General features: G+C 38.2%; 1 protein-coding gene across 1 annotated transcript in view; it reads left to right on the top strand.

Moving 5' to 3' along the window:
* The window catches only part of CENPE (centromere protein E), a 61395-nt gene extending 41065 nt beyond the window's left edge, over nucleotides 1-20330 (top strand). The window contains exons 36-46 of the mRNA XM_040966917.1: nucleotides 2638-2733; nucleotides 4659-4877; nucleotides 5700-5897; nucleotides 6582-6785; nucleotides 7600-7815; nucleotides 9870-10055; nucleotides 10896-11008; nucleotides 12380-12477; nucleotides 14326-14509; nucleotides 15841-16127; nucleotides 20003-20330. Of these exons, the coding sequence (XP_040822851.1) occupies nucleotides 2638-2733; nucleotides 4659-4877; nucleotides 5700-5897; nucleotides 6582-6785; nucleotides 7600-7815; nucleotides 9870-10055; nucleotides 10896-11008; nucleotides 12380-12477; nucleotides 14326-14509; nucleotides 15841-16127; nucleotides 20003-20097 (1896 nt within the window). The 3' untranslated portion in view covers nucleotides 20098-20330. The remainder of the gene's footprint in view (nucleotides 1-2637; nucleotides 2734-4658; nucleotides 4878-5699; nucleotides 5898-6581; nucleotides 6786-7599; nucleotides 7816-9869; nucleotides 10056-10895; nucleotides 11009-12379; nucleotides 12478-14325; nucleotides 14510-15840; nucleotides 16128-20002) is intronic.
* The last annotated feature ends 6306 nt before the right edge of the window (nucleotides 20331-26636 follow it).

The following is a 26636-nucleotide window of genomic DNA, read 5'->3' as shown; positions in this document are numbered from 1 at the left end:
GCAGTCGAGAACAGCCCAAAGCTTTGGGATCCTGTACCCGTGTGGGATACCCAGAGGAAGTTCCTGGATCCTGGCTTTGGATCGGTATAGCATCGGCCATTGCAGTCACTTGGGAAGTGGATCATCGGACAGAAGATCTTTCTCACTGTCTCTCCTCCTCTCTATATATCTGACTTTCCAATGAAAAAATGAATCTTTAAAAAAAAAAAGAAATGTTAAGCATAAGATTGGGCTGGGCACTATGTCCTTGGCAGTAGGAGAGAGGCTAGTGGCACAGATATTCAGAAAGATTTAGATGAGTCAAAAGGTGAATTACAGGAAAAGGTCTGAATTGTTTTGTTGTTCCTTTGGGAGTTAACTGTGTCCAGAATTATTTGTAGAATGAGAAAAGATACAAACGTGTAGGTGTAGGTAGGTACAGCTTGAGCAAACTTACCCAAAATTCTGAAATTTGAAACCTATTGAGCAAGAACATTATGCTGCAAAAGTTAGATTTTCACATCAGGAATGTGTAAGCAATATAATCTGTGGAAATAATCCAAAATCCAGAAATCCACAGCAGCTGAAACATTTTTGGTTCCAAGTATTTCAGATAAGAGATACTCAACCTGTATTTACATAGATATATTACAATCTTATTTTTCTTCCTTGAAAGATTCTGTTTGTATTCTAACTAGTTTTGTAATTATCTCAAGATCCAAGAATTCCAGGAAAAAGAGCTCCAACTTCTTAAAATAAAGGAGGATGTCAGTAAAACTCATGAAAAGGGGAATGAAATGGAACAATTGAAGAAGCAGAATTTATTTGTCCAAAGGGTGAATAAGGATAACTTACATTTCATCAAAAAACCTTATGAAAATCATGAAGAAATCAGAACCATGGCTAAGGAAAGCATTGAGTTGAGGAAGACAAAAGAGTTTCTCAAAATGGAAAGAAACCAATTTGGAGAAATCATAAGAAAAATGATAGCTAGAGTGAGTTCAGAATCTTTGCATATCTAGTAACCAGTTATAACCAGTCTTTGTAGGGAGAACAACATGAGTTGTTTCTGGAAGTTTCTATTATTAATGAATGGTATTGAGAAAACTACTTTTCACACAATATGAGCCAATTTTAAAAAGTCAAAATGTACCTAAGAAAATGTAATTTATTAATTTCTAAGATGTAAAGCCAGATTATTTTCCTTAGTGCTATATTTTAAGCTTTCTTTTAAAGATTTATTTATTTTGAAAGTTACAGAAAGGGAGATCTTCCATCTACTGGTTCACTTTCCAGGTGGGCATCAGAGCCATCTGGACCAGGGCAAAGCCAAGAGCTTCATCCAGGTTTCCCGTTTGGGTGTCAGGCCCAGATACTGAGCCACCTTCCACTGCCTGCATTGCTTTTCCCAGTTTATTACCAGAGAACCAGATCAGAGATGGAGCAGCCATAAAACAAAACAGGGTCACAGCATCTTAGCCAGTAGCTGAACCCACTGCACCACAGCACTGGCTCCGTGTTTTTAGTTTTTTGAAACAAAAAAAATAGCATTATTCTAAATGACAAAATATTTTTCTACCTTTATGTAAGAATTGTAGAGATGAGCTCTTATTGCTGAGATTAAAAGGAAAAAAGTGAAGACATATGAAAAAAAAGTTATCCTGTGATGTGTATTTTTAGATATTTGGAATCATGGCTTGTTTGTTTGTTTGTTTAAGATTTATTTTATATATTCGAAAGACAGAGTTACAAAGAGACAGAGACAGAAATCTTCTAGGGCTGGACCAGAGCAAAGTCTGGTGCCAGGAGCTTCATCAGGTTTCTCACGTAGGTACAGGGCCCCAAGCAGTGGCACCAACTTGCACAACTTCCACAGTCATAGGGAACCGAATCTAAAGCAGAGCAGTCAGGACTCAGACCTGGTACCTGTCTGGGATGTCTGCATTGCCAGCAGCAGCTTAAACTTCTATGCCACAATGCTGACCCAGGAAGGTCAGACAATAACTATATGACATCTGCCCACCCCCCAAAAAAAGGCTTTTCAGTAATAATGTAGAAAACAGTTCTCAATTTGCAATCTCAATGAATTCTCAACCCTTCAGAATCAGGTTTAAATGGGCCTTATTTAAATGTATAAACAGATTTAATTCATTAAATAAGTAATTGTTGAGCAATCATTTTCTAGCTACTATAATGAACAATGTAAGCAAGTTGGAGATAATGTTTTATAATTTTAATCTGAAATACAAACTATAAGCAGTAAATGAATTTCCAAAGCACTGGAAGAGATATATGTAAATGGGGCTTAGAACACTATAAACAGGTATGTTTTGCTGAAATATTTAGTTGATAGCAGTAAGTCTGATGCAGAGATCTGAAGAGCAGAAACCAGGAATAAATTAAAAGTTAGTTAGCAACTCTAAAGAAGAGATCATATCTCTAAATGATATATGCTTCTCTTATTCTCTCCTACCACATCTCCAATGAATTAATTTCACTATCAAAATTTTCTGAGCATTTGAACATTATATTTCTAGTTGCAAATGGGATACTTCGTTTTACTATTGAAACAGTATAATACATAATAAAGTTTTTGGCTACATGTTACATGTGAATATAGTGATAGCTGAAACCCTGTTTATTTCTTGTACCACACAGGACCACACAGACCCAGTAAGACATGGGAAACTGCTAATGGGTGATGAAGAAGAACACTTGACAGAAAACCTGAGAGAAAAATGCATTAGGATAAAAGTAAGTGCCCCTTGCTAAAGCAACAAATGACTGCCAGAACCCTTTCAGAGGCTTCCTGCAGCCTGAAATGGAGTCAGGAATCTCATTCGAATGGACTGTGCTCAGTAATCGTCCAAAAGGTATAATCTAGTTCAGGTATTACATATGTGCATGTTTACATATATGCACAACCAGAACAACGGGAGTCTGTGGTTTTTGGTTTTTTTTTTAATAAAGGTCTCTAGAAAGGTGAGTACGTACCTAAAAGAAGAAAATAAGCCATTCTAATGTGTGAAGGAACAGACACATCCCAGAGAGAGAAACTGGTGTGAGTCCAGTACTCAAGGGATAGAAGTTAAGGAAGGAAGGCAGTGGGAGGCAGGCTGCGGTAACTTCAGAGAACTGTGGTATTGACAGTGAATGAGATGGAGGTCTTTGGAGGTGAGAGGCATGCTCTGCCTTACTTTTTAAGGGGATAACTGACTATTGCATTGCATGAAGTGGAAGCAAAAAAAACCATTGTTCAATGTATTTATTTATTCATTTTGAAGGCAGAGTTACAAAGAGTTAGTTCTTCCATCCTCCGGGTTACTCCCCACATAGTTGTAATGGCCAGAGTCAGACCAATCTGACTCCAGAAGCCAGGAGCTTCCTCTGGGTCTCCCACGTGGATGGCAGAGACCCAAGCACTTGTACCATCTTCTGCTACTTTCTTAGGCATATTAGCAGGAAACTGGACCTAAAGCGGCACACTCAGGCATTGAACCATTGCCAATTTGAGATGCCAGCACCTCAGGCAGCAGATTTACTGACTATGCCACAGTGCTAGTCCCCTGCAAGACCATTTGAAAGATTAATTTCAATGATTCATGCAGAAGCAATGCTGGCTTGGCACACACAGAAAGAGTCCTCCACACTATAAGGTGACTCACCCTAAGACCAAGAAGAGGAATCCCTACCAACGGTCCAGACTAGCCTCTAATTTTTTCTTAAACTGCTGAAAATTGAAGCCGTCTGTTCTATCATTCAGCTCCATGTAGTAAACCTATTATACACAATTGCAGCAGCTTAAACTCACCCTGTTCTTCCACCTGTGCTCTGGCCAGGGTGCCACCTACTTAGCTCCGAGTTAATCTGGCAGATGACTGAGAGTTATTGTATCTGCAGTATGCCAGGTGCTTTTGCTTCTGAGATGGGTTTCATGGCTGTTTTTGCAACCAGTGAAAACAGGCTCAGAGAAAAGTTCAGCACAGCCAGCAAATTGTTAGAATCTGAATTTAGGCCCAAACATAGGTGCAGAAAAAAATTTATTTCCTTTAAGCTGGGAGTCTATATTGATTTCTATATTGCACATACATTATATACCATACTTGATCTCCTAGAAAATTCTGTGCAATTATTATTGAGAAAACAGATCAGTAATTTCCTCAGTCAATTAGTGAAAGAGTCAGATGCTGTATAGGCTAGCTCTGATATAAGGATACAAAATAGCTAGGCAAATAACAGAGATGAAGTCATCAGATATTCAAAATTGACAAATAGGCAGTTTAAGTCTTGTTCCTAATTTCATTGGTTTACTCTCACCACATTCTGTAAACGTAACCAGCATTCGGCGTTAAGGTACGACACACAGCGGAGTGAATTCAAGCCGATTTCTCCTCAGGCTTGATTAGTACTCATTCAGATCCCAGATGTTCAAAAGACTAAAACAAAAGGCATCAAAATGACAATGATTGTTTCTGGTTTCCTTTGTTGTATTTGCTTAAACTTTTTAAATTTCCACAATAATTATGTATTCTTTCTATAATTCAATCTCAATATCTTCCCTGTGAAAAACATCATAATTAATTTCTTTTCCACCAAAATTATGTTAAAGTTTCTCCACAGCTCAAGGGTTGGAACTAGCTATTGTTCAATTTGAACGAATGGATTGTAATTTCTTTTAGGAGCTTCTAAAAAGATACTCGGAGATGGAGAATCATTATGAGTGCTTGAATAAAATGTCCTTGGATTTGGAGAAGGAAATTGGAACCCAAAAAGAGCTTTCAATTAGAATAAAAGCAAACTTGGCACTTTCGTATCCACAAGCGAGAGAGATTCAAAAACTTCTTACTGCAAACCAAAGATGTTCCATGGAATTCCACAGAATCATGAAGAAATTTAAGGTAGTTCTTTATTTTAGTAATATACATGTAAACATTGCCATACATTTCAGTTTCAAACATCAGCATTTTTAAGTCCTGCTTTGGAATTGACATATTTGTTATTTAATGTACTTAGTGCCAAGCCAAAGATTGCATAGCTCTGAGAACAGTAGTAACAAGATTCTCTGGACACTTGTACTCATTTGTTCAGCTAAATCTGAGCTCTGCCTAGGGGCTGAGAAACTGTCAAGGCGTTTGGCGAATAGGCACAAGCAACATCTCAAAGATCTCATGACCAATAGATGAGGCAGATGTATAAACATGTAGTAAGTACAGTGGCAAAAGTATTTGTGAGTATGACATGTCATATAAAAAATTGTAGTTGGGTTGGCTCTCATATACCAGAAGTTGTTCATGAAGCCCATAAGCACATGACATTGAACAGCTAAACATGCTTGGCTAAGAAATCTTGATGCATGTAATTATTTTATCAGCCACCCAATAAAGGCAAACAAAGAGAATGTTGAAAATGAATCTGTGGTGTCTACATTGTAAACATTTGTGGTCAACAGTTTAGTTAATGAACAATGGAAAGGAGTTTGTAGAGGAACGAGGAATGCCAAATTATCTGTTGTAGAATATGCATGAGACATTATCTAGTTTAAAAAAAAAAAACCAAAGGAGATGAGGTCTGGAATTCTCATGCTAAGAGGAATAATTCTTACTGGAAGATTAGAGAAATTAGAAACTGCCCTACTTCAAGATCTCTACCTGGCTAAAAAAACTTCTTGTAAATGTGATTAAAATTTTATTTTCTAACTTGATTGTTTTATTTTCTGCAAGTATGTGTTAAGCCATGTTACAAAAATAAAGGAAGAACAACATGAATCCATCAATAGATTTGAAATGGCTTTTATCGATGAAGTGGAAAAGCAAAATGAATTGCTAATTAAAATACAGCACCTTCAACAAGATTATGATGTCCCATCTAAAGAAGTAAGGGTCCTCAGACTGAAGCAGAATCTGGATCAACATATTGAGGTATAGCTTACTTTAAGTAAATCTAATTACGTTTTAAGTTTTTGTTTTGTTTTGTTAAATAGAAGCAAACATTTCCATGGGCTTAAAATCATTTTCATTGACCAGAATAGCAGAATGACAACTAGCCAAACATTAGGACTGCCAGGTATTGGACCCACTGTGCTGCAGAGCCTAAAAACCAGAAAATAACAACATTTAGTTAAATGTTGGAATTGGAAATTCTTGAAACTCCAGTTTAAATTTGCAAATGCTTCTAAAACTGCATCTGCAATTGGGAGTCCAGAAACCTTTTTATTCTAATAATTCCACATAGGATGTCTTGGTCTCACCTCACAATATAAGGCTGGCATCTAATTCCTAACATTGCTATAAGGTCTGCTGCGTAGAACAGAAATCCTTCCTCCAGAAATGCTTTGACAGTTTTAATTCTAATGTAATTCTGTTACATATATATTGCCAAAAATTTATTGTGCTAAGATCTTGAATGACATGTTAAATTAGAATTGTTTCGTAGTTTGCTTTACACTTGATCTTAGCCAAAAGGCCAAGAAGTGATTCCATAATTTACTTTAAAATAAGAAGTAAGAGAATCCAATAGATCATGTCCCCTTTTTTAATATTTGCATGATACTCTGATAGAACTCTCCTAGAATTTAGGCAATTTGATGTTTATTTTTCTCATAGGAAATTCTCAAAGATTTCTCAGAAGGTGGCTTCCAAAGCGTAAAGGCGGAATTCCAACAAATGCTAACTAACAGGAAGGAGATGACTCAGTTTTTAGAAGAGTGGTTGAATACTCACTTTGATGAAAAAAAACTTACAGATGGCATCCAGAAAGAAAATGATAGCATTTGTCAAGTAAATAACTTCTATAATAACAAAATAATTGTAAGTATTGATTATTAATGCTGCCTCATTCTTCCTGTCTACCTTATTCTTCAAAGGGTTTAGGAAGACTTAATTTAAAATCCGTTTGTATGAAAAAAATGTATGCTCTGTGGAATTCAAGAGATTTTGTGACACCTGTTCTCTTCCTTAAGATAATTAAAAGTAGCCTTTTAACCTATTGAGGTATATACTCCACTAAATTTTCTTTCCCTGCCTCGTTGTTTCAGTGGAATCCTGAGCACTTTCCTCACGTAGTCTCAGATGGGTCTAGGTGTAGGGCACAAAGTCATAAAGATGTTATAGATGAGATCAGCAAAACACTTGTAACAGTCAAAATTGCATTCCATAAGAGGTAGGAAGTAAAAGAGGATTGAGGGGCGGACTGTTAGTCCCTGCACAGAAATACAAGGTCCCCAGACTGATTACTAAAAACCAGAGAGCTATTCCTTATAAATATTGAAATTTGGAATGAACTAGGAACTGATAATTAACGAGTTTGATAGCCATGCTATACTGTTAGATATCAATGTTTCATAATTAACCATGAGTTATATAATATCATGAACTTGGACAATTCTTCAGTTCTTCTCTGTGTGCTATGAATATCTCATAAATTAGATTATCATCTTGCAGATTCCTTGCCAGTCCTTATTGTCATCCTCAACATCCAACATCTCAAATTTCAGAAACCGATGCAAAGTTCTCATGCTTTTAAAGAACTGGACTAAGGTGGTCTCATCCTAGTGTGTTCATCTTAATGAATTTGAGCATTGCAGAACTATTTAGGACTAAGTTGTGTTTTCCTGTTCAATAGGCTGTAATAAATGAGTCAACAGAGTTTGAAGAAAGAAGTGCTGCTGTATCGAAAGGGTGGGAACACGACCTGAAATCAATGAAAGAGCAAAATAAAAAGCTGTTTAAAGACTATGAGACCTTGAGGATGTCCATGGTACCTGGTGCACATGTTCCTGCTATGCCAGACATTAAGAATTCTCATGTTACTTCAAGAGCTACACAACTAAGCACAGAGGTATGTGATTTGTCATAGGTGTTTTGTGGTTTGCAGCTTCTTCACAGAGTTCAGAGAAAAGTTGAGTGTATTTAATAACATGTTGATTTATTAACTACATTTTCTTGAGTATCTGTAAAATGAATGAATAAACTATTTTTTCAGCACAAAAAAGGACTTAGTGCAGAACCCAATGAGAACTGTAGTTTATTTCACCAATATAAATATAATGAACCATTAACCATAGATTTAATAATTAATTACCAGTAGAAACTAGATGGTGACTAGTATGCAGTTCTGTTTTGATTTGCTGATCATCACAGAATTTAGCTGGTAAAGATAAAATAGAGAAAAGATGAACCCATCTATCAAATCAATTTAAAGGAGCAGATGAAATTCCATCTTCAGAGACCCAAGAAAATCTCAGACATAATACAATATATACATCAATCAAAATAATAAGATAAGGATGTGGGAATAAACAAATAGAGGAGTTAAATAGAATTTAGAAGTACACGCAATTAAGTGTGGAAATTGAATACAAGAAAATAATAACTTCACGTCAGGGAGCAAATTTGGTTTACTTTGTACGTGATTTGAAACAGACTAGCCCTCTGGATAAAAACTGGTTTTTTTAACAGATTTATTTGTTTACTTATTCAAAAGTTAGTGTTACACAAAGAGAATCTTTCATTCACTGGTTCATTCTTCAAACAGCTGCAAGTGCTGATGCTGGGCAAGTCTGAATCCAGCAACTTTTTCTAGATCTGCCACGTGGGTACAGGTTCCCAAGGACTTGGGCCATCTTAATGTTGCTTTTCCCTAACCATCAAGAGAGAGTTGCACTGGCAGTGGAACACCTGGGGTATGAACTTAATGGGTCGCCTGAATCACAGTAGTTGTTTACCTGCTACAGCACAGTGGTAGCCCCTCAGAGAAAGCTAACTCTTGTGCCACCCATCAGGAAAAAGTAAATTGTAGCTCAAAAAAAAAAGGTAGAGATTTTAGGGTGGATATGACACAGCAGTTAGCACAATGCACAGCATGCCAGCTTTGCTCCCTATTCCAGTTCCCTGCTAATGCACCCCCTAGGAGACGGTAACCACACTGTCATTGAGTTCCTGCTGTTAGTGTGGGAGACCTGGATTTAGTACCCAGGTCTTGGCTTCAGCCCGATTCAACCCCAACTGTTACACCATTTGCAGAGTAACTAGCAAATGAGAATAATTCTCATTCTCTTTGTCATTCAAGTAAATAAAATAAATTTTAACCAGATTTCACATAAAACATTAAAGTATATACATGAATAATTTTATAATCATGAAAACATTCTGATATTTTATCCCAACTTAACTTATATTTGGGGAAAAAACTGGAAATAGCCCAAGTGTTCATTTATAAATTACTGGTTAAATAACTTCATATACCTCATGAAATGAGATGCAGAAACAGAACAATATATGAATCTGAATGTGTTGATAATGGAAAAATCTGTAAAACATATTGTTCAGTAGGTTTTAGAAAAATAGCAGAACTGTGTATGGTATTGTTAACAATTTTTATGAACTGTTTGTCCACATTGATACACATAGAAATATTTGAACGCATATACTTGAAGAGGGTACGTAGTCATTGATTCACAGTCACCTGGAATCCAAAGTAGGAACAAGGAACTGAATTTTTTCCATATATTTATAATTTTTAATTTCAAACCTTACTAAATTGAAGGAAAATATATGTCACATGCATTTCTTTAGAGTCAGTGAACAAGTGTACTTCACGTAGTATTAAAACATAGTTTAAAACATGAGCACTTATTTAGTTTGTTTAACGCCATGCTGACCAGTAAATAATACAGCCACTGCACTTTACATTTACATGAAAGAATATATGAATTGTTTTAAAACTTTTAATCCAAAGATTACCATCTTTCAAATGAAAGAAATAACACATCTACAGGTTGGCTCTTTTCCTATCAGTTTAATCTGTTAAGGATTAAATAATATCATCTGTCTCAGTTATATACTGTGCTTGTCCTTATGATAGATCTAATGAGTGCATACTTTTTTTAATAGAGAATTAAAGAGCTGGAAACTAAACTACATGAAGCTAAAGAAAGTGCTATATATAAAGAAGGCAAAATTGTAAAGATGCAGAAAGAACTTGACATGGCTAATGACATAATAGCAAAACTTCAAGCCAAAGTTAATGAGTCAGATAAATGCCTTGAAGAAACAAAAGGAATGGTTCAAGTACTTCAGGTAACTTAAGCTCATTTTATAAATAGAAGGGTGGGTTTTTTTTTTTTTAAACATTCCTGTTGAGTTTAAAGCATTTGATACTGTTTTTCCCTTTCCCACAACCTGTATCAGAAGTTGAATAATCAAACAATGTTTTAAAAAGTGTTTTAGAAATAAATTGCTGGGACTATAATTTTTCATGCAAAATATTTTTTATCATACTAAAAAAGTAATTTTTAAAGACAGTATTGTTCTGCATAGTTTAAAATGTTTGGGGTATTTTTTTTTCCTAAACCTGCATTTTATTTGACTATATTTACTATTAGATGAATTGCATTTCTTAATGGTTTTTGAGTACTACCTGGTAACCTCTGGGTCAAATGTAAGCTGTTTCCTTTGATTTGCATCTGTTATATCTACTTTCCACCCAGAATGAAAAATTGACAGTTTTATCAGTGGATTATGTTTTCAGTAAAAAAATATTTTCAATAGTTTCAATTTTATGGATGAAATGCAGTTGTTGCGTCACGGTTCCGTTAATGCTCCAGCACCTTCTTGTTTTGTGTTCCTGATTTGCCTTTGTCTACCATTTCATTGTTTTCAACTCTTACTTTTTAAGCTTGTTGCTTTTAAAAATGGTTTCAAGAAATAAAAATCACATGCCTCCAATTACATATTGGCTTAAATACAGTTCAAATATACTCCACATCTAATATCCAGTTATTACTGTACCTCTCCTCTTTTTTATATCTCAAGAGGTTTTTTTTGTTGTTTTTAAGTGTTCTTAAAGTAGGTAACCATTCTTTAAATTTGGGAAAATTGAAACTGCTCTCCTGGTTTTTCTTTGCTGTATTTTTTTAGGATAAAATTGCTTTAGGAGCTAAGCCCTATAAAGAAGAAATTGAAGATCTCAAAACAAAGCTGGTGAAAATTGATCTAGAGAATGTGAAAAATGCCAAGTTATTTGAAAAACAGTATGTCCTTAATTGTGTATGGCTTTATTAGTTTTACTCTAAGCTATTTAAGTTTCTTTGCTTTAAGTTAACTTTCTATATAATTCATGAAAATGTTCTTATTGCTTTAAAAATATACCATGATTTTAAAATTGAGATCAATTCTGGGAAACTATATCTTTGTTTCCTTAATGGCCTGTGATGGAAAATAAATGTTAGAAACTTAACGTCATATATTTAGCAGTTTGACTAAAGTTTCTTTTGGTTCTCAAAATTTCATTTGTTCTTCCTGCTGTATTTTATCTGAAGATTATATTTTATTTCTTTATGGTTTATAGATTCCGAGATCCCACCTCTTATTAATTAGTTTATGTGGAATATTATACATAATTGCATATCTAAAATTCCTTATGGACTAGAATAATAAAAAGAACATTAAATCAGAGTCAAGGAAACTAAATTGAGTATATGTTTCTACTTATTAGTGCATAACCTTAAACAAGCTGTTAATCCCTTATCACCCATGCTCTTTTTCAATAAACTCAAAAGTTTATATTAGATTTGTTAAAATGTTTTCCATCTCCTGAAACTTCATTCTTACTATAAATTTTAAATGACTATTCAATGGTGAATTGTAGGTCTGCCAAGGAATTAGCCCTCCATGAATCCTTGTGCTTTCCAGCCGACTTTTCATTGCTAAGACCTATTGGCTTCAGTATAACCTATACCCATTGGATTCTTGTTTATAAAAAGCAGTTGAATTTAAGAGAGTCAACAGATGCTTACGTAGCATTATATTTCATAGTGCTATGATTAATAAATACCTAAACCAGCAATGCATGAAATGTCTTTCTAGCGGGTAACAGTGATCAGAATTTGGCCCTTGACTATATCTCAGACCAGAACTACAGACAGGATTTACTTTCATGACAATGGAAGGAAATAGAAATTTCATGATCTGGTAATTATACTGTCAAGATTTTTCTAGAAACCTATGGCACCAGCACAGTAATTTAATGAAGCCTGCAAATGTTATTGAGTATCTAATTAATAGCTTTCTGATTTATTAAAATTTTAAAACAACTGGTTTCTCAGCCTTAAGAAAATGGGAATATCCCTGCAAGCAAACAGATTATTTCCATTCAGTGAAATTATATGCCAGAGAATTTGCATATGGGCTCACCCACTCCAACCTAAACAGTTCTGGGCTCCTGACTCCTGGCTCCTGTCTTACCTGGCACAGCCCTGGCAGCTGTGGGCATTTGGGGAGTGAGCAAACATATGGAAGAGCTCTCTTTTTGTTTTTGTCTTTTAAATAAAATGAAAAATAAATTAAAATTTTAAAAGTACTACAATTGCTGGTTTTTTACATCTAATTATTGTTCTTACCAGAGTTAAGTCTTCAAAAGCCACTGTAGAATATCAAAAAGAAGTTATAAGAGCATTGAGAGAAAATCTTAGAAGAAATCAGCAGGAGCAGGATACTTCAAGTAAGTGGAAAATGCACATTTTTTTTTATTTTTTTCTATTTTACTCCTAACTTAACACACACACTTTGAAGACTGCTGCTGGATGTCCTTCATCTGATATGCTTTGCATCAGATTTCAGGATATTTTGGATTTGGGGATATTTGCATCCCAAATTTGAAATGCTCCAAAATCCTAAACTTTTTGAGCATTATGTCGGCACACAAAAATTTCATATTTCAGATTTTGCATTTTTGTAACTGGTATGCTTAACCTAACCAGTATTATACGTGTGATATTCAAGACTAAACCCAAATTAAGTTCTGATCTATTTTTAACATGAATTCTTAGTGATCATGCTTGGTTATATCTTTTTAATTTACTATAGTTGCAGTTACCTGTAATATATTGTAGATTCTTGACTAATACAGATTTTACTTCTGTATTATCAACTGTTTCCATATTACATAAGATATCTTTGTTACCATATAAAAAAACTGTTAAGGTAGAAGTGTCCTTCCCATAGGCCTTTTTTTGTTTTTAAGATTTATTTATTTTTATTGGAAAGGCAGATATACAGAGAGGAGGAAAGACAGGAAGATCTTCCATCCAATGGTTCACTCACCAAGTGGCCAAAACGGCTGGAGCTGAGCCAATCTGAAGCCAGGATCCTCTTCCGGGTTCCACATGGGTGCAGGGTCCCAAAGCCTTGGGCCATCCTCGACTGCTTTCCAAGGCCACAAGCAGGGAGCTGGATGGGAAGTGGACCTGCCGGAATTAGAACCGGCACCCATATGGGATCCCAGCTCATTCAAGGCAAGGAATTTAACCACTACACTGTCGCTATCACACTGGGCCCCATAGGTCTTAACATATTTGTAACTGTATGCAACTAATAACAAGTGATCATTGCTGTGTAGTAAAAGTAAGTAAATGCCAACCAGTACTTAAGGCAACTTGAGTGATAAAATAAGCACTAAAGTAAAAGAGCCACATTTCTAAGCTGACTCCCTTTACTTAAGTGAGATAAAAGATACTTTTTCATATATGCTTGTCATAAGAATCAGGGCAAAATTTGTGTGCAAAAGCACTTTGAAAAATCTAAACAGTAGTAGATAAGGTTTGCTTTATGTTATTGTTCCACTCATTAAAAAAATATTAGGGATAATGTAGCTGAAACTTCACAGGTGTTTTATTCCAGGATAATCTGAGCTTTTATCTGAAAAACATAAGTGTGTGTGAAAATTCAAGCAAGGATTCTTTGTTACTGAAGGATCAGGATAGTTCCACTTAATTTGTAGGTGACTTGAGGCACATTTTCTATCTAAACTCTCAAGAAAATGGACACTGAGGCTCATACCACGTAGCACTCTTTCATGAGTTGCAGGTGATCCAATGGATTATTTCACTTTATAAGCATTTGCCGTTTTTATGCCATTTTGCCTACATTTTACAAGAGTCTTGGGCTACTTAATACACATGGTAAAGATATGTGTACACTAGGATATGCTTAGTGTATTCTAAGGTGTATTTTGCTAAGAACAATGTGTTGAGTACTTACACTGTATGTCATGATGAGCCCCAGGTGAGAGCTAACAAACTGGCCATCGAGAGACACCTGTAATCAGGATAGGTTTTTCTTGCTGCAGTGAGGTGACATATTATGATGAGCCAGATATGCTAGAGACATTTAGAACTGAAGACTGAAGAAGCAGAGAGGACAAGCTAGAAGGCAGAAATAAAAAGTGACTCCTAGGGAAATGGTAGTTGTGGTGTCTACAGTTTTACAGTGATAATTACAGTTAGTAGTATCTCTTTATTTTGAAATCTGGTAATAAATTATCATCCATATTTATGCTTGCCTCCCGCAGTGATATCAGAACATGTTGATCCCCAGCCTTCAAGAAAACCTTTAACCTGTGGCGGTGGCAGTGGCATTGTACAAAGCACAAAAGCACTTATTTTGAAAAGTGAATATATAAGACTAGAAAATGAAATTTCTAAGTTAAAGCAGCAAAATGAGCATCTTATAAAGCAAAAGAATGAATTATTAAGGTATGATTCTTCTGCCAAGGATGCCTAGAACTGCATATGGTGAGAGGGATACACATGTTTTTGTAAGCGTCGGTTTCTTTAAAGAAGCAAAAATATGATATTACCATTCCAAATGTTTACTAGCCATCAACTAAGCCAAGGCAACTGAGCTACAGTGCAAGTCCAGACACACAAGTCAGTGAGGCTATACTCAAAGAAGAACCAATTGAGACCATTTTTTATAGCCTATTTACTTTTATTTTATAAACAAATCTGACAGATTTGTATGTTTTCTACCATCATGGAATATTGAAGTCTTTGTACCAAGAACTCTGCTAAAGATAACTGATATTTTATAGTAGGTGCTATAAAATAAAACAAAGCTGAAAAAAACCTTAAAAATATCATGAAAAGCTTCAGTTATAAAACAGATCTAAATTATTCTACGTGTTGGAGGTAGAGGAATGGTAAAGGAACTAATAACTAAGACTAAATCTTAGGAAAGTGGATTTGGAAAAAAGAGAGAAAGAGAGAGAAGCCATCTGGGCCACAAAAACACCTTTGAGTCAGCAGGAATGACCAGCTGGTGGGCTTGAACGGTGTGCACTGTAGCCCTTGTGTAGACAGGGAGACCAAGTTACTGATCACACAGGCTCTATAGATGGTTCTGAGAAATTTGAGTGGTATCCAAATATAATGGGGGGGCTACCTGCACAAAGGCATTAAGCTGGGACCTGATGAAATTAGGACTTTTTTGCTGTAACATCTTAGGGAAACCCAGTTTAGGAATCTGTTTGGTAGTCCAGGCAAATGAGAATTTCTACATAGATGAAAATGGCACGAGAAAGGGTTAAAGTAGAAAATGGAATTTTAGAGAAAGTTGTAAGATTGTCAGCACACCTGGCAGGAATACAGATTCGGCCTGCATGGCTGCTTCCCTGGTTTCTTTATGGAGGAAGTGAATACATGCTAGTAGTGTTTGCCCTAGACAGCAAGATTGTAACTATTCAGTCTAGAAAGACAGAAGACCAATTATCCAAGTATTACACTAAAGCATCACTAAATAAGCCATTCTACAGGCTACCAATTCTGATATCTTACCTTTAACTTTAAGATTGCATGATCAAAGAAAAAAAAAGATTGCATGATCCCAAATTTTACTTCACTTTTTTTATTTTGGTAGACATTTTCATTTCCTGAACTGCCCACATAGGAAGCATTGGTTTGAAATGTAAAGTGCCAGTATGATAAAGTAGTAAATATGGCATTGTTTCTGTAACATTTTTCCTGTTTTTTTTTCATGTGAATACACTTCAACTGTTGAATCTCCTTTTTTTCCCTTTATATTTAAGCAACAATCATCATCTGTCCAATGAAGTCAAAATTTGGAAGGAAAGAACTCTTAAGAAAGAGGTTTATAAAGAAGTGACTTGTGAAAATTCTCCAAAGTCTCCTAAAGTGATTAGAACAGATTCTAAAAGGAGGCCAAATATCCCTTCCCAATGCAAGGAATGGAACTTACAAGATCCTGTGCCAAAGGAATCACCAAAATCTTGGTTTTTTGATAACCGACCAAAGTCTTTACCTTCACCTCATCCAGCTCGCTATTTTGATAACTCGGGTTTAGGCCTTTGCCCAGGTGAGTAAATGTACTATTTACTTAGAGATAAGATGGTGAGAAGCTGAAATTTACCTTTCATATGTAGCTGTAAGAATCAGGTTTAGACAAAATCAGCTTTAGCTGAGCAAGTTACAGTGCATGGGCTCATTTGCCCAACGTGTTTAAGAAAGTGTTAAAATGTGTAAGACTGGAAATATAATTTTTTACCCATGAAATCTTCATTCTGCCTCCTGAGTCCTTAGCTTTAGCTTGTCCACAGAGATAGAAATCATGTTTCTTGAGAAATAAATATATTACCCTATAAACAAAATAACTTAAAAAAAAAACTTTGCAATTCCATTAGTCAGTATTTTTTCTTGCTTTTTGTTTTGTTTTGTTTTGTTTTGTTTTTTCATAATACAGTTCCTTAGGCTCAGGGATTTCTCTGCCCTCCACTGTCTCCACTGTTTCCCCTATGTAATTACAACAGTATAGTCCTTCAATAACAGTCACAAAGCCCTCATTCTTCTATTTAAGTATATCCTGACATTGTAGGTATAGAGAATAATGTGAAGTTCAGCATTCTAGTGTTAAGCTATATTTAACAGTTTCATTGAGAGTTAATATTTAATTTGGAAGTAATGTGGCATACTGCGATGCATCTCCACCTCATGGTATACTTGCCTCCGTTATACAGATCCTCTAGATAAATAGATGTATATGTATGCTTACCTATACATCAGTTGATGTTGTATTTTGAATGAAGGTTGCCTTATATCAGAGAGGACATATGGTATTTGTCCTTTTTGGACTGCCTTATTTCACTGAGCATGATGGTCTCTAGTTTGGACCATTGTGTTGTAAATGATTGAATGTCGTTCTTTTTAATGGCTGAGTAGTAGTATTCCATGGAGTAGATTATTTATCCATTCGTCTTTTGATGGAGCCAGTATTTCTAAGAACATTTTCAGTTTAAACAACCAGATCATAGAGTCAAATCATATACTACATTCATTCAATCAACAAGATTGTTTGAGCCTCTACTATATGCAAATATCAGACCCTGATGGCATATTGATAAGAAGCAGCAGACATGGTCTTTGCCTTTCTAGAGCTTACAGTCTAATCAGATGGGGTATGGTCTTACATTGAGGTGAAGCTTATCTCATGGCCATTCTGATTTTCACTTTCAGTACAGTATTCAACACTCTACATGAGATGCTTAGCACTATTATAAAATGGGCTTTGCTCAGTATGGTGTCAGTTAGGTGCATTAAATACTTTCAATTTAAAATATTTCCAACTAAAGGTAGATTCATTAGGTCATGAAGGCACAACCCCGCTGTAAGTCAAGGAACATCTGGAGTAGAAAGCAAGAGTCTGTCAGTACAAGAAGATTCCAAAGGGAAGGCTAAAGACAGTCTTCCCTGAGGAAGGGGAGTAAAATCTGAAAAGGTAATGTGTTTGCCTCAAAAACAGAGAAAGGGAGAAGCCCTTTGGGCACCTGGGACCCTGGCAGCCTGCAAGTTGAAGGAACAATGGCCAGGGAAAGAATGGAAAGAGGTGGTCTGTCCTGAGCACAAGGAGTTCAGGCTTGTTGTATAAAATTGATGAGACCAGAGATACGAATCAATGCGTTGTACTTTTGAAAATGAGAGAAGTTTTAGTCATCTTGAAAGCAGATGGAGGAAACCTTTGAAGGATTCTAAGTAATGGCCATTGAACAAAAGTTACAAATTTTGAAAACATCACTTGAGCTGTAAGGTAACTAACAAATACAGCAAGAGTATACAAGCATTGTTTAAAACACAATAGCAGAGACTAGTGAGATAGACTGAGAGAAGCAGGCAGATTTTAGAAATTTGGGAATAAAATAAGCAACACTGAGTAGACCTCATTTTAACAGGTCTAAGGATCCCCTAAATCAGGGCCACTGATAGCAAACATTTCCAAAGAAGCTCTGTATCATTACATTGGTTGTGGCCTTGCCACACAGTTACGAGCCCGGTGTGCATAGGCAGAGCCCCTGGTGACTCTGCCTGTCAGAAATACTCTGTTCTACAACTCTGGAAATCTAAAGTAACAAAATTGTACACAGGGAAAGGCAGCTGCACATTGCCTAGAGCCTGGAGAGGGCTTCACAGAAGCACATGTGAGCTCTAACAGCTCCGGTCTCTGTTCTCAGATGTGCATGGAAATTGCATCAGCGTAGTGATCAGAAGGTGCTCTTAGGGATACAGTAGGACACAAGGGCAAACGTTAGAGCTTTTCTGTTCACTGAGTAGCATTAAACATTTAAGGACCTTCTATTGGATAACACACAGGAAGCTTCTACTGAACACTCCACACACTCAAACACATGCATGCACACAAATTATTTTAGAGCTTAAGAATTAAGAAACCTTTATGGGCACCTTTCAACTTGATCAGACTGTGACTGTGCTGCTGGGGGCACAGGTATTACAGGAATTCATTCAAGTAGAAATAGAGATGTTAAGTTTTTTTTCCAATATATGGATCTTCATGGTACTATTTGTAGTTGAAATGAGTAATGGAGCAAGCTAGAGTACATAAATTTAAAAATCAATCAATTCACAATAAAAAATACTTTCAGTTTGAATTAGTGATAGCAATCTAAAAAGCTTTTAATGTTCATTTTTGCTATTAATTATGAGCGATAATCTAAATTATCTCACCAAATCATAATTCGGAAGATTGTGCTACATTTAGCTTTAGGAATATAAAACTTCAAGAACATGATTTATGTGTACAGCTGAAGTGCTTATTATTAAAGTCTCAGAGGCAGTTTTCCAAAAATAGCTAAATCCATAAAATGTTCATTTTAAGGCCCCCAATAAATGCCTGAAACTGTTCACAGTACCAAACACTAGACAGTGCATATATGCTGTTTTTTCCTATATGTAAATAACTTCTAGTAAGATTTCACCTTTTCACTTAGAAGAGGTACTTTACAGCTTCTCTGGCAATTTGAATTGTCAGCATCACTGTTCTACTGCACTGAAACAAGTGTTATTATAGGAACATAGGCACTGTAATTCCTGGACATAATCTGATGACCTTGACAGACAATGGGTGAGCAAGTGGCAAGTAGCACACGTGACATGAGTACCCTGGACAATAAATAGGCAGAAGGGAACAACACCACACAGTTTGTTCACACTATTTACTACAGGGTGCAATTTAAAACCTATGAATTATCCATGAAATTTGGGCCCAACACATAGTCTAGCGACTGAAGTCCTCACCTTGCACATGCTAGGATCCCATATGGGCGCTGGTTCTAATCCTGGCAGCCCCACTTCATATCCAGCTCCCTGCTTTTGGCCTGGGAGGGTAGTTGAGGACAGCCCAAAGCCTTGGGACCCTGCACCCACATGGGAGACCCGCAAGAGACTCTGGGCTCCTGGCTTGGGATTGGCTCAGCTCCGGCAATTGCGGCCACTTGGGGAATCAAGAGACAGAAGATCTTTCTCTCTCTCTCCTCCTCTTCTGAATATCTGACTTTCCAATAAAAATAAAAAATAATTTTTTTAAAAAATTATTAATAAAATTTTCCTTTTGACATTTTTAGACCACAATTGACTATAGGAAGCAACGTAGGAAGTGTGAGTTTATGTTTGCTTCACTTAGACTCTCAAATAGATGTGTTCCAAATAAACCTTTACTGCGTTCCTCTTCAATGTGTACCAGCATTTTTCTAACAGTTCATTCTCAGAGGATTCAAGTTCTGATGAGGTGACGTACACCTTTTTAACAACCAAACATGATGACTGCATTGCCATTTTTTAATTCCTTGTGTATTTCCTGTAACTTAACATTTTGCTGTTTCCAATCGTGCATGGTTTTTGTGCTTTTTAAATAGAATTAATTTTGGCTGTGGTTTTCTTTCTCAGAGGAACAAACTGTGGAAGCAGAGAATGTGGATCCTCAGCCGGCTCCTTGGCACGCCTCCTCAGAGAAAGACGGGCCCGAGTGCAGAACTCAGTAGTAGAACCCTCTGTGGTCTCGGCGTTTCTTGTGAGGAACTTGAAAAATTATATCACAGTCTAACTTAACCTCAATTTAGTTTTCACTTTGCCACTAGAGTTTGAAGATGAAGGAACACAAAATCAGTGCTTTCCAATAACTAGAGTGGTTATTGCAATACCTTCTCACTCATCAAGATGTTTGCATGTGAGACATTGAAATATTTTATTTATTTATATATTTTTAAATAAAGTTATTGGAAATTTCTCATTCCCTCTATAGAAACATAAACTGTACACATTTTTATTAATATAATTATGCAGATTTAATAAGTGTGAATTATTTCACGTTTTCTATTAAGCCACCCACCCCATTCTCTAAGCATACTTGGTTAATGTCTCAGCTATGCCTGCCCCTAGTCCTGGTTCTCATGCTCACCAGTTGGAGTGGCACCCCATCAGAGAGGTGCCCATTATTTCCTAACAGGGCCCACTCCCACCCCCAGATCTTGGACTCTCCAGGTGGTTGGTTCTACAGTTTCACTTGACAGAATTTGTACCCCTGCCAGCATCAGCCAGCTGATGCTGTGGCAAAGCCCATTCAAACCAAACCCACTCTGACTTACGCATGCGCCAGGAGGAACAGTCAACCCAGCCTGGCTTTTCTCTGATTTACCTCACATGAGGCCAAAGGTGTTGTAGCCCTGCCTGGCCTGGTCTGCCCCTATTCCAACTCACAAGCACCAGTGGGAGTGACGGTCCAGCCAAGGAGCCATATGTAGCACCCCTTCTGGGTTCTCCCCATCCCCTACTCGGTCTCACTTGTGCTGGTTGGGTGTTGTGGCCCAGTCTGGCATGGCCTCCCTCACTTTGGCATTTGCCAGTGGGTGCTGAAGCATATCCTGGTCCTGCCCACCCCCAGTTCCAGCTCATGCTGGTGGGGGCTACAGGATAGCCCAGCCCAAACCAGTCCAGCCAGTTCCAGGTCCAGAGAGTTCCCAGTCCCAGCCCTCATGTGAGCTGCCTTGTGCTGTAACCCAACCTGGCCCAACCCACACACCATTCTGGTGTTCAGATTTGCCAACAGGTGATATAAATTGGCCCAGCCTGGCTTGCCCCAGACCTGAGCCAAAAGTATGCCAGTGGGTATCATTAGCTAGCCTTGTCTGGGCTGCTCCCTTTCTTGGCTCTCGTGTTCACCTGCAGGGGCTTTGTCCCGACAGAGTTCCCCAAGCTCCTCCATCAGAACCCCTCCCGATGCCAGATCTGCACCCTCCTTGGGGTCCATGGGCCAGCTCTACTTAGTCCACCTCCTGTCATTAGTAGCCTTTCCTGACTGACTCTCATCCATTCTGATTTTTACTGTTGGGTGTTTCAGCCAAGCCAAGCCCAGTCCACATCCAGACACAACTCACGTGGCTCAGCAGGGGCAGAGACTTGGTCCAGTTCATCCTATACCCATCCTGGTATCTGACGATCACCAGTGGGTGCTGACATCTAGCCCAGTCTGACACATCCCTGATCCAGTCCACACTTGTACCATGGGACACTGCAGCCATGGCCAGAGAGACGGCAGCCCCCACTCTGGCTCTTACACTTGCCGATGGGAACCCCAACCCAGCCAGCATGTCCCCTTAGCTCCCCAACCAGACCTGTTTCCAGGCATAGATCTTGTGCATACCAGTGGTTGCTCTGACCAGCTTGGCATAGTTCCTTTGTTTGTTTTGTTTTTTGTTTTTTTGTTTTGTTTTGTTCTGGTTTGGTTTGGTTTGTGGAGAGTTAGAAAGATCATAAAACAGTTCAAGGGAAATTGTGTAAAAACTATGAATGGATTTCCAAAATTTTGGCACCAAATTTTTTTATTCATTTTTCCAAATTTATAAAAGACCCCTACATTTTGGTCATTTTATTAAGCCATATTTTCCTTTTTCTTCTGATTTTTTTTTCTCCTGAGTATAATGATTTGATAAAATCACCACCTCTCAGTATTCATGAACTGGTTTCATTCAGGGGTAGACCTTAAGCAGCCTGATAAGAGGCTCCTTAGACCTGAAATCTGAAGCACTGCATCTACTCAGCTTGTGCGTATGACTTCCTGCTTTAGATTTGCTGCTTCTTCAGGAGCTCACACTCATCTCTTTGTAGTATTGTAGATTCTTTACTGCTGCAAAATCAGGCTACTCTACTCTTAATTGTCAGTGGCTTTGGACATACAGAGTATGCCATTCCTTGTCAACTCAAGTCGGGCAGGACAGTAAGATACACACAGGGTGCACTCTTCACCCTGCTTGCTCCCTTCTCAGGAAGAAGAAGCAAGATGAAGAATTTTTTTTAAGATTTATTTATTTTTATTGGAAAGTCTGATATACAAAGAGGAGGAGAGACAGAGAAGATCTTCTGTCTTCTGATTCACTCTCCAAGTGACTGCAACGGCCAGACTGAGCCATTTTGAAGCCAGGAGCTTCTTCCAGGTTTCCCATGTGGGTACAGGGTCCCAAAGCTTTGGATCGTCCTCTACTGCTTTCCCATGCCACAGGCAGGGAGCTGGGTCGGAAGTGGGGCTACTAGAACACGAACCAGTGCCCGTATGGGATCCTGGAGCATGCAAGACAAGGACTTTAGCCACTAGGCTACCACGCTGGGCCCAAGATGGGCACTTTCTTCCAAGTGTAATTATACTGTGATTGTATTGAGCCATGCTTGATGCTTTTCCCAGCACTGCTGGCTCTGCCATGCCACAGGAGCTGCTCCCTCTCCCTTTCTTTCAGCAGCCCCCCAGATATCTAAACTATGCCAGTTCTGTCAGAACTCTTTAAGTTATAGAAAAGAGAAAGCAGTCCCGTGGACAGCCCTCCATACAGCCAGAATGTTGGACACACATGCCACTCTTCCCCTGGCCAGGGAGAGCCCACTGGAAGAGTAATGAGGTGTGATGGCATGGAGGGAGAATGGACAGAACATGTAACAGCTCTTCTTACCCATTTCAGTGAAGCTGTGTCAACTTTACACTCATCTGGTGTGTTACAAGTTCCTAACTGCTTTCTGAAGTCCCCATGAAGGCATTTGAGTCTGTGCAGTGGTGTTAAGTCATTGTAGCTTGTGAAAAGTAAGAGCTGGGATTCCTGGTCCACCATCTTGCTATCTCCCCTCCCCAGAATCTTGTTTAATTATAATGGTCTAAATTTCAACATCATGAATGATTGTGAATAAAGATGATGAAAACCAGTAATGAAAATTAGAAGAGTATTAAAAAGCAATAACATGGTTGGACTACACTGTAATCATCTTTAAGGAGACCAGAAAAGATAGAATATTCTACTACTCACAAGTCATATTGTGCTAGTCAAGGGTTCCAAAAAAACAGACCCAATAAGAAGATAAAGATTTGCAAAGGGGATTTACTAGGAAAGTTGTCTGACACAGTAATGGAATCTAAAAAGGCCAAAAACCATTTGCAAGCTGAGAAATCCTTAATGTGGTTCAGTCCAAAAGCCTCAGAATCAGGAAAGTCAAGAACGTAACTAAGCTCGAGGCCACTAGCCTTGAAAGTCCAGCAGAATCCCGGCATCCTAAGGCCAGAGAACCTGGAGCTTCAGTGTCCATGAGTGGGAGAATGAGTGCCACACCCGCCAGAACCACACCCTCTATCAATGGAAGGTGTCATCCTCACAGACACACCCAGAAACCATGGCTGAATGCCTCTGGATGTACCTTTATCCAGCCAGTTGACACCTGAAATTAACCATCACAGGCATTATATGCAGGGAAGTTTCAAAAGCCTGCTGTTCATTCTGCATCTATTTTGTGCCAGTCATTCTTTCGGACACTGAAAGGAGCTGCCAGTGTGGAATTCAAATTATAAATGGGAGAATAATGGCTCACGCTTTTTATAAAGAGTTGACCACAATCTAAAGGCATGGGAGATGTGGTCTCTAGCCTTAAAGACATTTAATCTGGTGCCAATACAAGGGAGTAAGTGAGGATTCACAGTACTTCACGATTCAGGCTCCTTTAGAAGAAACATTATTGAAGATCACTCAAGAAAACTACAGCAACATTTTTTAAAAGAATTACATATGGCCAACAAACAAAACCTACTCGGTGTCACCAATATCAGCATCAAGGAAATGCAAATCACAACCACAATGAGGTTAGTATCTCACTCCAACTTGAATGGCTTTTTATGTTACTAGGAAGCATAGACGCTGGTTCATGTCCTGGCTGCTCCACTTCCCATCCAGCTCCCTGCCTACGGCCTGGGAAAGCAGTGGAGGACGGCCCAAGTCCTTGAGACCCTGCATCAACATGGATAGCTGGAGGACACTCTTGGCTCCCTGCTTCAAATTAACGCAGCTTGTGGTCATCATGATCATTGTGGGGAGTTGAACCAGAAAGCGGAAGATTGTCTCTCCTATATCTATAACTGCCTTTAAATTAAAAATACAAATAAATCCTTAATAAGAATAGCTATTATCAAAAAGTCAGAAAATAGGGCCCAGTAGAATGGCTCAATTGGTTAATCCTCTCCCTTCAAGCAGCAGAATCGCATATAACCACTGGTTCATATCCCAGCTGCTCCATTTCCCATCCAGCTCCCTGCTTGTGGCCTGGGAAAGTACAGGAGATGGCCCAAAGCCTTGGGACCCTGCACCTGCATGGGAGACCCGGGGGAAGTTCCTAGCTCCTGGCTTTGGATCAGCTCAACTTCAGCCATCGCAGCCACTTACAGAGTGTACCAGCAGACAAATCTTACTGTCTCTATATCTCCTCCCTGTAAATCTGCTTTTCCAATAAAAAGGAAATCTTTATTAAAAAAATAACAAAATAACAAGTGTTGGTGAGGTTATAGAGGAAAAGGAACTTTTATATACTATTAGTGGGAATGCAGATTATCACATTGTTTTGGAAAACAGCATGAATGTTCTTTAATAAAACTAAAAATACATCTACCATTTGACCCAGCTATCCCACTTCTGGGAATATATCCAAAGGAAATGAAGCCAGTATATGCAAAAGACACCTGCACTTCCAAGTTCTTAGCAACTCTGTTTACAATGGCAAAGAAACAGACAACCAAAATGTCAATGGATCAATAAGGAAAATGTGTACATGCATAATTGAGTATTAGCTAGACAGAAAAATGAACTTCTTCCACTTGCATCAAGGTTACTGTGCCGGGCTCCTAGTTCTGTGCTCTTGACTTTGGACTGGCCCAGCCCTGGCTATTGCCAGTAGCTAGAGAGTCAATCAATGGATGGAAGATCTCTTTGACTCTACCCGTCTCTGTCTCTCTGTCTTACAAATAAAACAGGAAAAAATGAGTAAATAAAAATAGTATGCATGTGTATATAAACAACATTTGCCTAGCAAGTGAATGTGGCAAAATGTTATACCTTATTAAATCTGCATATGCTTATTGAACTCTTCTTTGTGCTTGTCTATATAATTTGGAATATTTTTTTAAAAAAGGGAAACAAGAAGTGTTGGATCCAGCCTCTATGAGAAAACTCTCATATTCATACAAGTCTGTTACAAGTCAGAGGAACGATGTTGCTAATAGGGAACTAGGGAGCACATGTTTTCTAGCCATTGTATTAAAGAGATATATTTTTACTGGAAAGCACATTTACAGAGAGAAGGAGAGGCAAAGATCTTCCATCCATTGATTCACTTCTCAAGTAGCTACAATGGCCAGAGCTGAGCCGATCTGAAGCCAGGAGCCAGGAGCCTCCTCCAGGTCTCCCTGGTGGATGCAGGGTCCCAAGGATTTGGGCTGTCCCTTACTGATTTCCCGGGCCACAAGCAGGGAGCTGGATGGGAAATGGAGCTGCCAGGACATGAACCAACACCCATATGAGATCCCGATGCATGCAAGGTGAGGATTTAGACACTGAGCCATCAAGCCAGGCCATTTTCTAGTCATTTTAGCATGAAAGGTGGGAGGAAAGCAGCTGATGTTGACAAACAGCCTTCACAATCACTCTGCTAAAGCAAGAATCCCCAGCCCTGTGCATAGGGCTCACCCCATCTTTTGACCTGCTGGATTCTCTTCAGTCAACCATGGGTCTGGCTGTTATGCTCCTCTCTCACAAGCCTCCACACTATGGCTCCAGCTCCATGTGTCCATGAGGCCACCTCAGTGTAGCCCGTCAGCTAGCATTCTACCACTAAATGGATGCTGGTATAAGGATAAATGGAGCATGATAAAGCAATTGCCCACATAGTGCATTAAGCACAAGAGAGGTTCCAATTTCTTCCCTCAGAACAGTCCAGGTCCATGGCCTGAAGGGCATCCAGAAACTTGAATGACCTGGAATGTTCCTTCTGCTTTGTTGTTCTGTTGTTTCCCACAGTGAGTGTCCAGTTCATCCAACCCTGACTGCCTCAGAACAACACAGTTGAGACACAATTATTCCCACATACCAAGGAAGCTGTAAGGTACTCATCCAGTTCTTGAATACTTATTTATTTAGTGAAAAGGGAAGAAAAAGCAGTGCCAATCTTTCATCTATGAATCACTACCCAAATAAATACCCAACTCCAAGTTTTAACCACTGTCCCG

This window comes from Ochotona curzoniae, unplaced genomic scaffold (genome assembly GCF_017591425.1).
Source record: "Ochotona curzoniae isolate NIBS_2020 unplaced genomic scaffold, NIBS_Ocur_1.0 scaffold_4506, whole genome shotgun sequence".
NCBI lineage: Eukaryota > Metazoa > Chordata > Mammalia > Lagomorpha > Ochotonidae > Ochotona > Ochotona curzoniae.
This window is presented reverse-complemented; position numbering and strand designations above follow the sequence as displayed.